We start from the raw sequence: 16,751 nt of genomic DNA, 5'->3' as shown, positions 1-16,751 counted from the left end.
GCCCCCTCCCCTTCCAGCCCTCTTGACGGAGGCCGCCTGCCTGGCTCCTGCTACTGACTTGCCTGACTGGAGGAGGTTTTAGTGTAGTGGTTAAGTGTGCGGACTCTAGGTTTGATTCCCCACTCCTCCACATGCAGCTGCTGGTGTGACCTTGGGTCAGTCACAAGCTCTGGCACAGCTGTCCTTGAGAAAGAGCAGTTTGTGTCAGAGTTCTCTCAGCCCCACCCACCTCAGAGGGTGTCTGTTGTGGGGAGGGAAAGGGAAAGGAGTTTGTAAGCCGCTCTGAGACTTCTTTGGGTAGTCAAGGGCGGGGTATAAATCCAATCTCTTCTTCTTCTTTTACCTCACAGGGTGTCTGTTGTGGGGAGGGGAAGGGAAAGGAGTTTGTAAGCCGCTCTGAGACACCTTTGGGTAGTGAAGGGCGGGGTATAAATCTAATCTCTTCTTCTTCTTTTACCTCACAGGGTGTCTGTTGTGGGGAGGGGAAGGGAAAGGAGTTTGTAAGCCGCTCTGAGACACCTTTGAGTAGTGAAGGGCGGGGTATAAATCCAATCTCTTCTTCTTCTCTTCTTATAGGCACGAAGATCGAAACACAGCCTGGCCCCTAGCTCTCTGATGTCCACCTCCTTTTCAGACGTCACCACCAGCGGAACCTCCTGCATTCAGAGCTCTTCATATGAAGCTGCCTCTTACTGAATCAGACCCTCCTCGGTCCATCAAAGTCAGCATTGTCTACTCAGGCTGGCAGCGGCTCTCCGGGGCCTCGGGCCGGAGGTCTTTCCCATCACCTACTGCCAGATTTATTAACTGGAGATGCCAGGGATTGGATTTGGGACTTTCTGCATTCCAAGCAGAGGCTCTACCACTGAGAGGAAGGGCCACGTTTGGTGTAGTGGCTAAGAACTGCAGACTCTAATCTGGAGAACCAGGTTTGAGTCCCCACTCCTCCACATGCAGCTGCTGGTGTGACCTTGGGTCAGCCACAGTTCACTCAAAGCTGTGCTCTCAAGAGCAGTTTCTGTCAGAGCTCTCTCAGCCCCACCCACCTCACAGGGTGTCTGTTGTGGGGAGGGGAAGGGAAAGGAGATTGTAAGCCGCTCTGAGACTCCGAATGAAGGGTGGGGTATAAATCTGTCAGGTAGCCCTGTCATAAGTCTGGAATGTGGAGGGGTGCCCTCCTGTTTTCTGTCTCAACTCTCCCTGGCTCACCAACTGTTTGCTATCTTATGCTTGACCTTGTAGATGCTACAGCTGTAGTTTTACTCGTCTGGGAAAGTTAACGGCTTTTTGCTTTGCCTGCTTGTTTTGCCCGTGCACGCGAGATGTATCTATTGGCTTATGTTTACCGGGGGGATGTTTGATTCTAGTATAAGTCAGGGGCCCTTGTATAGGCGGCCATTCCTGACACAAGCTGTAAACATGTCTTTAGTACTGGATTTACCAATAAACAGTTATCTTCTTATGAAGCCCTGTGTTCTGTAACCTGACTAAGGACCCTGACAAAATCTAACTCTTCTTCTTCTTCATGGCTCCTGTGGCAGAAAATCTGCTTGGCATGCAGAGGGTCCCGGAGGACCGCACAATAGGTGATGTGGAAGACCTCTGCCTGAGACCCTGGAGAGCCGCTGCCGGTCTGAGTACACAATACTGACCCTGATAGACCAAGGGTTCAGTTCAGGATAAGGCAGCTACATGTGTTCACGCGTGTTCTTTCGACACGCAGCCTGTTTTACCGTGGGCCCAAATCCAAATTTGGCATAAAATTAGACAGAGCACAGTTGTTCCTACTGATACCATTACATCTACTGATACAGCTGACCCTAAGTGGGGTCGGCCTTGGTTAGGACACGGATGGAAGACCACCAAAGAAGTCCAAGGTTGCTACGCAAAGGCAGGCAATGGCCAACCACCTCTATCTGTCTCTGCCCCGACCTAGATGGCCATGGCTAGCCTGATCCTACCAGGTACTGAAAGCTAAGAAGGGTCAACCTTCATTAGGACTTGGATGGAGGATCACCAAGGAAGTCTAGGTTTGCTACACGGGGGCAGGCAATGGCCAACCACCTCTATCTGTCTCTACCCCGACCTAGATGGCCATGGCTAGCCTGATCCTACCAGGTCTTGGAAGCTAAGAAGGGTCAGCCTTCGTTAGGACTTGGATGGAGGACCACCAAGGAAGTCCAGGGTTGCTACACGGGGGCAGGCAATGGCAGAACCACCTCTATCTGTCTCTACCCTGACCTAGATGGCCATGGCTAGCCTGATCCTACCAGGTCTTGGAAGCTAAGAAGGGTCAGCCTTCGTTAGGACTTGGATGGAGGACCACCAAGGAAGTCCAGGGTTGCTACACGGGGGCAGGCAATGGCCAACCACCTCTATCTGTCTCTACCCCAACCTAGATGGCCATGGCTAGCCTGATCCTACCAGGTCTTGGAAGCTAAGAAGGGTCAACCTTCATTAGGACTTGGATGGAGGACCACCAAGGAAGCCCAGGGTTGCTACGCGGGGGCAGGCAATGGCAGAACCACCTCTGAATGTCTCTGGGTTTAAGACCCCAACCAGGGTTGCCATAAGTTGGCTCTGACTTGACAGCACTTCACCACCACCACCGCCACGAAGAGTGAGACTTACTTGGCCCCGTCCACAAGATCTGTCACATTCCTTTGCTGTCCACGTCCATCGTCGAAGATAGTCTGATTTCCAACCATGATGACCCCTTTCTTAGCGTTGATTGCAGGCAGGCATCGGCGGGCCACTGAACGGGGCAGAAGACACAGAACTGAGCTGCAGCCGAACGTCGGTGAGGAAATTCACAGAGGGACAGGGCAAGGCTGGGCCCCCCTCAGGGGAGGGGGTGGAAAGCGACCACAGCCCCCCCCCTTCCCGAAAATCAAGTATTTGTCTATTTAGTTCCACCACTTCTGGGCAGCTCCCACATTTCCAAGGGTCGGGTTGACCACTGCACTTCAGGGAAAGCAAGAAGTAGAATTTGGACAAGGGAGCAAGGGAGGGGAAAGCAAGGCGGGGGGGGATCGGGTTACTATTGATCCTATTTTATACCACTTTTTAAAAAAATTATTCATTTCTTTCTTTTGACTTCTATCCTGCCCGTCCCTGCACAGCAAAAGACCGCCTCCGACTTGGCTCAGAGGAATCAAAGCCTAACAAAAATAATAAAGCTCAGGGGTAATTTCCTGCAGGAGCGCACAGGAGTGGAGCTCCGGCAGTAAAGAGGCCATGGGGTGGGCACATGCAACAAACCCCACCCCCTGCTCCCACCAGCCCTCAGTCAGAGCAAGAAGCAGCCAGGTAAGCTGCAGAGCCCCCCCCCCCCGGCTCACTGGTCCAAAACAGTCCAGTGGCACCTTTAAGACCAAGTTTTAGTCAGGTATAAGCTCTCCCTCCTCTGCGAGGGCAGATCTGCACGTTCCCGCATATCTGCCACTCATCTCCACAATTTTGGTATGCCATTGGAGTCAGCAGCAAAACTCACCTTTTCTGAAATTGAGGTTGGTTCTGGGCAGGGGTCATTTCCTGCAGGAGCGCACAGGAGCGGAGCTCCAGCATTAAAGAGGCCAGGGGGCGGGCACATGCAACAAGCCCCACCCCCTGCTTCCAGCAGCCCTCAGTCAGAGCAAGAAGCAGCCAGGTAAGTTGCAGAGCTCCCCCCAGCCCCACAGCCCAAAACAGTCCAGTGGCACCTTTAAGACCAGGTTTTATTCAGGTACAAGCTCTCCCTCCTCTGCGAGGACAGATCTGCACGTTCCCCCCCCCCAATAGCTAGCAATCCAAAACAGTCCAATGGAGCCTGAGCGGTGGGTGTTGCCTTCTGACACGCATCCGGCAATGTCAGGGGGTGTGGCATATGCAAATGAGTTATGCTAATGAGTTATGCTAATGAGCTCCTGCACCTCCTTTTCTACGAAATGACCCCTGATAAAGCTCAACACAAAACGCTCCTCTGGGAGGGGATTCTCAGCTGAGTGGAGCCAGGCGTGGGGGAGAGATCGGCTCACTCTTGATGAAGCTGGAGAGAAGGAGGCTGTCCGCTGGAGCGGGGCTCAGCCATGAAGGACGGGTGCCTCTCTTGCTTCCCTGTGGCTTCCCCTCCCCTTGACCATCCCCACAACCTGGGGTCATTTCGAAGAAAAAGAGGTGCAGGAGCTCATTAGCATAACTCATTTGCACAACTCATTTGCATATGCCACACCCCCTGACATTGCCGGATGCGTGTCAGAAGGCAACACCCACCGCTCAGGCTCCATTGGACTGTTTTGGATTGCTAGCTATTGGGGGGGGGGAACGTGCAGATCTGTCCTCGCAGAGGAGGGAGAGCTTGTACCTGAATAAAACCTGGTCTTAAAGGTGCCACTGGACTGTTTTGGGCTGTGGGGCTGGGGGGAGCTCTGCAACTTACCTGGCTGCTTCTTGCTCTGACTGAGGGCTGCTGGAAGCAGGGGGTGGGGCTTGTTGCATGTGCCCGCCCCCTGGCCTCTTTAATGCTGGAGCTCCGCTCCTGTGCGCTCCTGCAGGAAATGACCCCTGCCCAGAACCAACCTCAATTTCAGAAAAGGTGAGTTTTGCTGCTGACTCCAATGGCATACCAAAATTGTGGAGATGAGTGGCAGATATGCCATCTAGGTCAGTAGTTCTCAAACTGTGGGTTGTCAAGAGTTCCCTCTAAGCTGTGCTAGAGGGTGCTGCTGGCACACACAATTTTCGCTCCGGCCCAGGGGTTTTAAACCTCTGCTCACAGTAAGGCATTTCCACCTCCATTGGAAACAACGGGGGATGGGGGCACCTCGTTCTGGGGCCCATAGAAGTGGACCCTCTGGTCCAATGTTTTTGAAACTTGGGGGGTGGGTGGTTTCCTCAAACCAGCAGTTATCCTGCAAAGTTGGTGCCTCTGGCTCAAAAAACAGCCTCCCCAGAGCACCAGATCAGTGTTCCCTCCAAGCTGAGTTAGTGTGAGCTAGCTCACAGTTCTTTAGCCTCTGGCTCACACATTTTTGTTTTAGCTCAGGAAGGATGGCTCCAAAGCAAACTGATTTGTGCAGTAGCCAAATGACTCGCTCACAGCTTTCATGCCAGTAGAAGAGAGAGAGAAGAGATTGGATTTATACACCGCCCTTCACTCGGAGTCTCAGCGCGGCTTACAAACTCCTTCCCCACCCCCTCCCCACAACAGACACCCTGTGAGGTGGGTGGGGCTGAGAGAGCTCTGACAGAAACTGCTCTTTTTCAAGGACAGCTGTGCCAGAGCTTGCGACTGACCCAAGGTCACATCAGCAGGTGCAAGTGGAGGAGTGGGGGAATCAAACCCGGTTCTCCCAGATTAGAGTCCGCACACTTCACCACGACACCAAACTGGCTCCAGTAGCTCACCAAGTAGAACTGTTCTCACAAGACTCGACAGCTTAGAGGGAGCATTGCCCCAGATACCCTTCGATCGATTCTCCATCACAGCCTATGAGGCCCATTGACTATAATGGTCCCCGTAGGCTATAACGGAGGTGGGATACAGGGACCGAGATCACATCCAGTACAAAGTCAACACTGAGCCACTGCTCGGGCCAAGTCAGAGGGACAACCGGGATTTCTGAGCAGAAACAGCAAGTCAAACCCCGCCCCCCAATGTCCCCTCCCCCCAAACACACCATTTTGTTTCCCCAGCCAGACTTACAGGGCTTGCTGGGGGTGATCATGGCCGGGCAGTCGCCATCTCTCAGAACTTCAGGGGGGCTCTGCAGAAAGAGAAGGAGGCAAGTTTTAATTCCCGCCAAGGGGCAGGGAGAATCTCTCCACCGACCCAATCCGGAAGAGCAAAGGCACCAGATCGACGACGGCGCCGTCCTACGCGGTGTTAAACCCACGGAAGCCCACTAACTCCACCCCCCGGGGAGGCGTGACTTTCCTGAGAATTGCAGCGTGGAAGCCTGGCTCCACTTGCCAAGCCAGTTCCTGTCAGATTATAAATGCAGAGGCACAAGTGCAGAGATAAGTTTATATTTGTAAAGTCAGGTTGCGCCTGCAGACAACTTGAAGATTCAAGCATGAGAGATGTGGGCGTGTACTGTGGGGCTCTGTCAATCTTATCTGTGTGAGACAACTTGAAGTCTGATTGGCTGTCGCGCCTGTCTTAGTCGTACACTGAGATTCTGAGAGTGACAGTTATTTTGCCACTCACTGTCAGTTGGTGTTTCTGAGAGTTTAACAGTAATTGTTCTATGTTGGTCTGTTAAATAATAACTCTAGATATATACAAACTGTTGTTTAATGATTCACCAGTAAATAGTTAGATAAACACCATTTAAACTTAACCGTGTTTGGTGTGGTTCTTTTGAGTCTTCCAAAACAAAGAAACATTAACAAATATTTTTAACAGTTCCTGCCCTTACCCATTCTCACAGACCATTTACCTTCTTCAGGCTTTTAAATCCCGGGACGCAGAATTGCTTGTAGTACTCTTCGTTCTGGGCTGAGGCTTGCAGGTAAGTGAGGTACCGATCCGGGCACTTTTCGACACAGATCTGGAGGGGACAAAGACGTGGGCTTTAGCGCAAGCGAATCTTATTGAACGGGCACCAAAGCGGAGATGGAGTCCCGGGGGGGGGGGAGTTCCGTGAAACTTATGGATATGTTTAGACGGGACTCTTTTTACACTCACAGTGACCATTTCCTAATTAACATCCTCAATTTTTCGTCAGCCTGCATCTGATGTGCACCTGCTTTTTCTATTTGAACATCTGTATTCTGCCTCTCCAGAAACATGCTCAATGTGGCCAACAATAATAATATACTTTATTGTCATTGTACATAGTACAACGAAATTAAGGTGCAATCATTCGGTGATCTACAACCATACTCATATACACTCACACAACCATTCACAACCATCCCATAACTCCTTTAAGGTTCACATTGCAACTTAAACCACCAATGTCACCCAAATTCCAATTCATACAGCATTTAAAGCAATAATAGCTCTCGAATAAAAACTGTTTTTTAATCTGTTTGTCCTTGTTTTGATTGTCCTACATCTTCTGCCCGAAGGCAGCAGTTCAAACAGGGAGTGTTCAGGGTGTGACAAATCCTGCAAAATGTTCTTTGCTTTTTTCAAAAAAGTCTGGACACACACGACCAAAACAATAGAATAATGATAAGACCAACAGTCGTGTTTAGTCTGACCCGCAATCAACAGTCATTAGACTACTAAGGATTACTGTACATGTATTGTGCTCTAAGGCATTACAATATAATGAACAACTTAATAGAATTTATAAATCAAGGTGCAACGTCGTCTCCGGATTATTTACAAACGTTTCAAAAATATATCTTCGTCAGGAGATATTTTGCATGGAGGTGCCAAAACTCTCCTTTTCATAAAGGTTAGACTAATGAGTGTTGGATCCAAGAAAAAACACTGTGCTGTTATCTGAGATCAGCTTCCTACTGAATTGTGGTATGCTTAAGACTCATTAGTCTAACCTTTATGAAAAGGAGAGTTTTGGCACCTCCATGCAAAATATCTCCTGACGAAGATATATTTTTGAAACGTTTGTAAATAATCCGGAGACGACGTTGCACCTTGATTTATAAATTCTATTAAGTTGTTCATTATATTGTAATGCCTTAGAGCACAATACATGTACAGTAATCCTTAGTAGTCTAATGACTGTTGATTGCGGGTCAGACTAAACTCGACTGTTGGTCTTATCATTATTCCTTTGCTTTTTTCAAGCATCGAGAACTATAACTAAAAAAGAAATAAAAGAATTACACCACGACACCTCAACATCAATCAATCATCTCTCCCTTATAATAAAGCAGTAGTGGGGACCAACGTTCTAAAATGCCCAGTGATTAATTAACAATGGAGGAACAGAAAGTTATGGGGAAAGTGAGGCTTACATGCTTTGTGGTAACAAAGAAAACAAATGGTGGGAACTTTGCAAACTTTATGTATTTACAAGCATTGCACAGGACAAATGGTTGCAAATAATTGCTAATATTATGCAGTCATGCGTATGAAGTATAACTGGCTTGCACTGCATGAGAGAGCAGGTTCTATAACATATATAGAAGCTACTCTTGCACTGTGTAATCTCTCCTTATATATAATTGAGTAGTGGGTGCCAAAGTTCTAAAATGCACTCCTTTAGTGTATGGACGCTTGAACTGTCAGTCAGAAGACGCTGGCTGGGTTGACTGGCTGCTTTGTGCAGTCCCGCCCAGTGTTTCAAGGTCTTTTGCATATGGAAGCTGATTGGACTTCACTGCATTCCACACCTCAAACTCACCCCCCTCCCCGCAAGGCAGTTGGAATGTCAGTTGCATATGGAACCTTCAAGGTCTTTTGCATATGGAAGCTGATTGGACTTCACTCCATTCCACACCTCATACTCCCCCCCCCGCAAGGCAGTTGGAATGTCTGGTGGTGTGTAGGTCCCAGGATCATGTTTTAAAAGCTGCCTGGGGAGATGGGGACCTCAGACAGGTTACAGTGCCATAGACTCCACCCTCCAACCCAGCTATTTGCTCCTGGGGAACTATTGTTGCCAATCTTGGCCCAGCAGCCATCAAACCATTCTCTTCAACCCCCTGCTGTGCAGCTGACTTTCCCCTAGGGTTGCCAATCTCCAGGTGGGACCTGGAGATCTCCCACTGTTACAATTGATCTCCAGATGACAGAGATCAGTTCCCCTGGAGAAAATGGATGCTTTGGAGGGTAGACCCTATGACATTATACCTGCTGAGTCCTTCCGCCTCGCCCCCCCGCCCAATGCTGCCCTCTACAGAATCCACCCCCCAAACCTCCAGGTATTTCCCTCCTTAGAGCTGGCAATCCTACTTTCCCCTCAGTGCCTGTTGGTAGGCAACTAAGCTTGGTCCTGTCACCTACTTTGGCCTTTGGGAGAAAACACATTGGGGCCAGTCCTGATAGGGTTGCCAACTCCAGATGGAAATTCCTGGAGGTTTGAGGGATGGAGCCTGAAGAGGGTGAGGTTTGAGGAGGGGTGGGACCGCAGACAGGTACAATGCCATAGACTCCACCCTCCAAACCAGTCAGTCCCTCATAGGGAACCATTGTTGCCAATCTCCAGGTGAGGGCTGGAGAGCACTCAGAATTACAACTGCTCTGCAGAAGGGAGGGCAGAAGTCAGCTGAAGTCAAAGGGGCAGATAATGGTAGGTTGATGGTTAGCTGGGAAGGAGATGGGGCTGCCAACTACATGCTGACAAATTCCTTGGGATTTGAGGGGTGGAGCCTGGAGAGGGTGGGGTTTCCGGAGGGGTAGGACCTCAGACAGGTAGAATGCCATAGACTACACCCTCCAAACCACCCATTTTGTCCTGGGTAACAATTGCTGCCAATCTCCAGGTGAGGGCTACAGATCACTCACAATTACAACTGCTCTTCAGGTAGCAGAGATCAGTTCCTCTGGAGAAAACAGTGGACTCTGTCATTATACCCTGCTGAGGTCACCACAGCAAATTGACACTGTTTGCCCAAAGCCAGAGCACTGCCCCAGAGACTCTTTCTAGATCCCATTGTATTGCTTTCACAACGGGCTTTACTGCTAGTAGGAGCATAAAAGCAGGTCTTGAAATCACCAGAAAGACAAGACATGCACACGCTGTGACCATCCTACACATTGGTTTCACCAAGTAAGAACATGAGAGAAGCCAGTGTTGGACCAGGCCAATGGCCCGTCCAGTCCAACCCTCTGTGTCACACAGTGGCCAAAAATACCAGGTGTCATCAGAAGGTCCACCAGTGGAGCTAGAACTTCAGAACCCCTCCCACTCTGCCCTCAGCACCAAGAAGACAGAGCATCACAGCCCCAGACAGAGTGTTCCTATCTATACCTTGTGGTTAAGAGCCACTGATGGAGCTCTTCTCTATGTTTATCCAGTCCCCTCTTGAAGCTCTGCTTGCAGCAGAGAATTCCACGTGTTACTCTTTGGGTGAAGAAATACCTCCTCTGATCTGTTCTGAACCTACTGCTCATCAATTTCGCCCAGTGCCCATGAGTTCCTGTATCATTAGGGAGAAAAGTACTTCTTTCTCCTTTCCCGACCTTCTCTGTTCCATGCATAATTTTGTAAACCTCTGCCATGTCACCCCTCAGTCGTCGTTTCTCCAAGCTAAAGAGCCCTAACCTCTTTAACCTTTCTTCTTAGGGAATAGTATCATAAACCCAGGTCTGATCTTGAACAGCAGAATTAGTAAACATGTTATCTGGACTTCCTTGAATTTGGTGACACGTCAACCATCTTCCTAGATAAACAGAAAAGCTTCCCAACCTCAGTGAAACAGTCATAATTACGCAGGTTGTTGGGACAGAGATGGCTCTTGTGGCTTTAGCTGATGATCTCCCTCTGAAAGTCCCTTTATTGTTCCTGCAGCCTTCAATACCGTGGACCATGCCACCATGTTGAGATGTTCAGAGGCAGAATTAGCTTTCAGGAGATGGCCTTTGGACTAGTTTTAATCACTCCTCGAAGGGTTGCCGTTCGAGATCGTGGTTATCAGCCTGGGGTCTGTCCTGTCGGGTTCCATGAGGCACAGCCCTATCCCCCATGCTATTCCATCTCTATGTAAAACCCTTTGGAGAAATCATGCATAATGTGGGGATGGAGTGTCGTCAATATGCTGATGACAACCAGTTCTATACCTCTATCCAAATCACCAAAGGGTGATACAGCAGAGGCCTCGAGCCGCCGTCTAACTGCTGTGGTGATATGGCTGAGGGAACAAACCGGATTCTGACAAGATGGAGTTGATGCTGGGTCGGGATGCCCAGGGCCTTGATGACAGATTCAGGTGCAGGGCCCTGTTGGTCTGAGGCAACCGAACAAAGGCTGAGTCCAAGTGGCACCCTTAAGACCAACCAAGTTTCATTCTGGGTACAAGCTTTTGTGTGCACGCACATTTCTTCAGACAGTCCTTCAGATATCTAATGAGGTAAGTAAAGGTAAAGGTTCCCTTGCTCGAAAGCCAGTCGAATCCGACTCTAGGGTTGCGGTGCTCATCTCCGTTTCAAAGCCGAAGAGCCAGCGCTGTCCGAAGACGTTTCCGTGGTCATGTGGCCGGCATGACTAAACACCAAGGTGCACGGAACGCTGTTACCTTCCCACCGAAGTGGTACCTATTTATCTACTTGCAATTTCTTGCTTTCGAACTGCTAGGTTGGCAGGAGGCGCAACCCTGCAAATGGGTAAGACCAGCGACTGCCCGTTCTCATGCATCCTCAGTGGGGGCTCCCACCTTGTGGAGCGGCCTCTGCCCAAGGTCACTCCACAGAATGCGCAAAATAGTAACGTTTCAAGAGGACACTTTTACAGGGAGATTAGAACGATCGTGGAATGGAACAGCCCAGGAGTACACCTTGATAAAGGAATAGGATTGTACCCCTCTGCAATGATGGCTGTAGGCCGTGTCGCCTGCTTTTACTGCAAGGTCATTGCCTGCCTCTGTGTCATGCCCCAGTATTCCTTGGAGGTAGCCCATCCAAACACTACTCAGGGCCAATGCTCCCTCTAAGCTGTGGAGTCTTGTGAGCAACAATCCTACTTTGTGAGCTACTGGCATGAAAGTTGGGAGCCAGCGATTTATGGCTGCTGCATAAATTAGTTTGCTCTGGAGCCATCCTTCCTGAGCTAAGGGGAAAATGTGTGAGCTGGAGGCTAAAAAAACGTGAGCTGTCTCACACTAACTCAGCTTAGAGGGAACACTGCTCAGGGTCAACCCTGTTTCGCTTCCGAGATCTGACGAGATCGGGCTAGCCTGGGCTATCCAGGTCAGGGCACCTTTGAAACAACTCTAGCCTTAAAAACAAGTTTAGCTCGCCACCTAGTGGTGCATAACGCTAAAAGAGCTGGAACTTCTGCCTGCCAGACAATCTTAGGATTTCCCAGCTATACTGCACACACTGCCGTATTAGAGATGTGAAGGCCTGGAAAAAACCCGGAAAAATTCAGGGGGAAACTGGTTTTTCCCGTTTTTTCCCTGAAGCCTTTTTTGTTTTTTTCAAAAAAAAAATGGGAAAAATTGAAAAAAGGAAAGAAAATTGATTATGGAATGTTTTATTTTAACATGATGAATAAAATATTTTAAGACAAGGTGTTCAAATATTTTCCAAATCATTTCTAAATATATATATATGGTATCAGATTGATCTAATTTCTGTGCACTGAGGACAGGCAAGTTCTAGGTTACAAACTGAACTCTCCAATGCAAGAACAAGATGTGCTATTGTCACAAGAAAAGAAAAAGGTTTCAGTTTTGTTTTTGCATGTGGGTGGGTATTCTGTTTGTAATTGTTTGGATACACTATATTTTTAATATGCTAGTTGTGATAATTTCATGTCCATAGTCATATTTTATGTTCCTAAAGTAACAGAATGACTTTCAATCTGGAAAAGAAGAAAAAAGAAGTGCTAATGTAGCATTTTTTTTCAATTTTTCTGAAAATTTCCATTTTTCCCGGGGGGAAAAAACAGAAAAAACCTGGGGGGGGGGGTCCGAGCTTCAAAATTTCCAGAAATTTTACATCTCTATACCGTATGACAATTAATTAACTGCAAGGTCTTGTCCCTTGCAATTCACTTTCTGTATTGTTTATAGCAGCGATACTCCGTGGCTCATGAAGAGCCACATCTGTAATCCTCAAAGACTAAAAGAGTCATGTGACTACTAAATTATGTACAACTCCCCACTTCATGTGCTTGCAATCAGTTCTGACACAGGATGTATGCACAGATGACCTGCCTTAACTGCACTCAATAAACTTCACTCTTCTGAGTGTAAGTTGCTGGGAACTGATTGCTGTAGGACTCTGACAGTAGGGCTGGTTGGCAGACTCCTGAGCAAAGGAAGTATCATACTTGATTTTACTTCAGTATACATTTTCAAAGCATGACTGTGGGTCAGCAGTCAGGGAAATGCTGATTGCCACTTCGGGGTCAGGAAGCAATTTTTCTCCAGGCTGGTTTGGCCGGGGATCCTGGAGGGTTTTTTGCCATTTTGGTTTGCACGGGTTTCTGGCAGCTGTCACCAGTGTTCCCTCTGAGCTGAGTTCGTGTGAGCCAGCTCACAGTTTTCTAGCCTCCGGCTCACACATTTTTGCCTTAGCTCAGGAAGGGTGGGGCTCCAGAGCAAACTAATTTACACAGCAGCCAAATCGCTGCCTCACAGCTTTAATGCCAGGAGCTCACAAAGTAGAAGTTTCGCTCACAAGACTACACAGCTTAGAGGGAGCATTGGCTGTCACAGCGCGATCATTTCCCTTTCTGACAAGCGTCTCTGCGAAGTTTTTTTGCCATCTTCTGGGCATGGAACAGTGGTCACGGGGTGTGTGTGTGGAGGGGGAGGTATTTGTGAATTTCCTGCCTTGTGCAGGGGGTGACAGCTGCCAGAAACCTGTGCAAACCACGCATAGATTTATGCCGATGCGCTAACAACAATCACACCGGGTGCTTATTTCTTATTTCGATACCTTCTCTGTGTCACTTCCTCACAAGACACTCACAGCCACCAGTGTTTGGGCTAAAGAAACTAAGGGATTATTAATTGATGTGTCAATTACCAGTCGTGTCAAGTTGTACCGTTTCAGACACGTAAATGGTCTTTCTCATCGTGGTTCTGTGTTGGTCTCTTGCTCGGAATTTGGCTTAAATCTGGCCCTTCAATCGCAAAAGGTCGCAGCCTCCTGTTTCAGAGCATGATTAAAAAACCCCAAGGAGACTGACGATTTCCACACTCGGGATTCGTCTCTGCATTTTCTCAATCTTTGAATTTTACACTCCGCTCTGAACTTCCGTGGTCTGTTAGTCCCTGTTTCGAACTTTCCCCTTAATTGCCACATACATAAATGATTGCCCAGGGAGGACCCCCTACACATACCTAGTGAAACGGACTCTAACCCACAACTTTAAAACCTCTTCCGTCTTCAAGGTGCCACAGCACTTCTCTGTTGTTTTTTATACAAGATTCAAATTCGAACACGAGCCCTGGAGTAAAGCAACAAGTGTCCCTCGTCCCATTAACAATTAAACTGTAAAGGGTGCACAACGCGGGAAAAGAGTTAGAAAGCAAGCTACCTGAAGCGGATTCTTCATCTATTAAAATAGCTAAGACTATATAACCATACAATGTCATTTCGGCGATGTCATGCGGAAGAACTCGCTAGAAAAGGCAATTATGCTCGGATTGGTTAGCGGCCAAAGGAAACCGGGCCGCCAAAGAACACGGTGGCTAGACACCATAAAAGTCGACACCAGCCTGAGAATGGAACGACGCAAAGAAACAGTACAAGGTCGGAAAACGTGGAGAGAGCTGGCCCACAGAATCACCACCACGACTGAATGGCTAACCACAACCACCACGATACATCAACATGTCAATGACAGAACAATGAAAAGAGAGCTCCATACAAAAGATGGGACAATCCACACCCACAGGAGTTAAATAAGAATCCACATTTATCAGTTATGGTCCTTCGCTTATTGGGCATCAAACTGAATGCTACAACTTCACTGTTCTGTTGACTCAAAACAGGCTAGATCTTAATCAACCTTGCTCATATACAGAAACATAGACATATTGCTGCCAACATACGGGACTTGGTGCACTGATCTCTTCTTATGCTTCACAGGCCTCCACTCTTCCTTCACCTACATTTCAACTAGGGACATCTGAACCTAAGGCTGTGATCAGACAGCAGGCTTGGCGCAGTCTGGCCGTGCCTCTAATCTCTCCGGAGCTATTTGTTCCAGAGGGGGAGCGACCGGACACGCCACCCTTCTATTTTAAACCCTGTAATCCACCTTGCATCTTAGCGAGAAAAAAACTCTACTTTGTGCATGCGCATATCGCTGAGGGGGGAAATGGCAGCCAGGGAGCAGAACACACAGACCTCCAAACATCTTGAGCATGCAACGGGGTGATTTTGTTGTTGTTCAGTCGCACAGTCGAGTCCGACTCTCCGCGACCCCATGGACCAGATCCCACCAGGCCCTCCAGTCTTCCACCGTCCTCTGACGTTTGCTCAACTTCATGTTCATTGCATCGATGACACTGTCTAACCATCTCATCCTTTGCCGTCCCCGTCTTCTTTGACCTCCAATCTTTCCCAGCATCAGGGTCTTCTCCAGTGAGTGCTCCCTTCTCATTTGGTGGCCATCAGGGGCTGGTGCCCAGGCAGAAATCTTACCTGTGTGGTGGGACACTGGAACTCCAGGAGCACCGAAGGGCTGGCGCACTTCATGATGTTGAAGTAGAACAAGAAAGGTTTTTTTCTGAAACGGGAAGGAGGGGAGAGGCGCATAATAATAATAATATACTTTATTGTCATTGTACATAGTACAACGAAATTAAAGGACGGAGGAAAAACACCTCCCATGTGTGGGTTGTAGAGACTTAATTATCCCCAGGCTACTGAGATTAATGAATTTTGAGAGGAAGGGCTTATAAAAGCTGAACACCTCCCCTTGGGGAAAAACCCCTCATCCACGTTTCCCCTTTAAAATCTGATCCAATATGAAACAGGAGTTGGGCCCTCCCCACTCACACGCTGGTGAGAACCAGGGACCCTTTTTTTTTTTTTTTTTTCTCAAAAAAGCCCTTCAAGGGCTATCCCTGCTCCCACAAAGGCAAGTTTTGTTGCTGGAGGGGGTGGGGAGGGAAAAACTGGCAAGGGAAAAGGCCAGATGGGGGTGAACATGCAGTTGCAAAAAGTCCTAGAAACGTTAGGGTCTCAACTATGAGGCTTGCAAAGAAACAAGATTTGGGGGCAGGGGGGGTCAGGCCTGGGGGGGGTGCGTGCTTGGCACTCAGTGCCAACCATGACTGTGGGCAGGGAAAAGGACTGCCGGGCAGCCTCAGCGCTCAAAGTCTTTCTTTGTCGACGCTGATCAGTCATTCCGGAGGTGTCGCCGCATTAGCCCATTGCAGCAAAGACAAACAAGGATATGTCTTTGCTAAGATGTCCTGTTGCGCGACAGACGGTCTGGGTGGTTCCAGAAGGCCACGTTCGCTTTTCCTCGATGACTTAACATTGCAAATCAGACGAGACTTGCTTAGCCTCGGGTGGGCAGGAGGCCCAGGTTTCACACACGCACATCTGGGGCAAAACAGACCCCTTCCCTTTCTGCTCCCAGAAGGCCGTAAATGAAAAAAAAGACAAGACTGAATCGGCGGGAGAGGGCGGGGGAGCTGCTGAACGCTCTCTTAATATAGCGCAGAGGTTTGCTTTCCGATACCTACTCATTCGGCGTTCCTTTCTGGCCACAAAACTGTCCACGACTGTCTGTCGGGTAGATCACTTTCCGGGGATCGCCTTGACTCCATGCTGGAGAACGGAAAGAGAAGCGTCGTTTGACCGAGGACTGCCCCCTCTCGATCCTGACTTACCAACCAAGCAGCTGCACTCAAGCATCAATATATTATTTTGTTCATATTTATTTTAGTCAAATTCAAAGCCGGCCCTTTCAATCCAGGTGATTTACAATGATCTCACAGCAAGTCTGAGAGGGGAGTAGCTCGTTCAAGTCTACCCTAGGGTCTCTCGCTGGATCTGAACCCAGATCTTCCCAGTTCAAATTCAAGACTCTCTTCTGTATATTTCTACTGATTGTCTCTGCTATTAACAAGCAAGCATAGAAGAAGGAGGAGAAGGAGGAGGAGATGATGATATTCAGGGGTCATTTATGTGGGAACGAGCGATCAATAAATCGAAAGCATTATTA

The 16,751-nt window shown here is 48.6% G+C and overlaps 1 protein-coding gene across 1 annotated transcript in view; it reads right to left on the bottom strand.

Annotated features, from left to right (window-relative positions):
* The window catches only part of SLC44A2 (solute carrier family 44 (choline transporter), member 2), a gene marked incomplete at its 5' end in the record, with an annotated part of 61,091 nt that overhangs the window by 35,917 nt on the left and 8,423 nt on the right, over positions 1-16,751 (bottom strand). Inside the window, 5 exons of the mRNA XM_015410444.1 lie at positions 2,632-2,755; positions 5,684-5,744; positions 6,420-6,530; positions 15,218-15,302; positions 16,270-16,354. Of these exons, the coding sequence (XP_015265930.1) occupies positions 2,632-2,755; positions 5,684-5,744; positions 6,420-6,530; positions 15,218-15,302; positions 16,270-16,354 (466 nt within the window). The remainder of the gene's footprint in view (positions 1-2,631; positions 2,756-5,683; positions 5,745-6,419; positions 6,531-15,217; positions 15,303-16,269; positions 16,355-16,751) is intronic.

The sequence above is a fragment of the Gekko japonicus genome, unplaced genomic scaffold, assembly GCF_001447785.1.
Source record: "Gekko japonicus isolate JY-2015 unplaced genomic scaffold, Gekko_japonicus_V1.1 scaffold2068, whole genome shotgun sequence".
In the NCBI taxonomy this organism is placed as follows: Eukaryota; Metazoa; Chordata; class Lepidosauria; order Squamata; family Gekkonidae; genus Gekko; species Gekko japonicus.
Note: the sequence above shows the minus strand (reverse complement) of the source record. Positions and strands in the feature narration are given on the sequence as shown.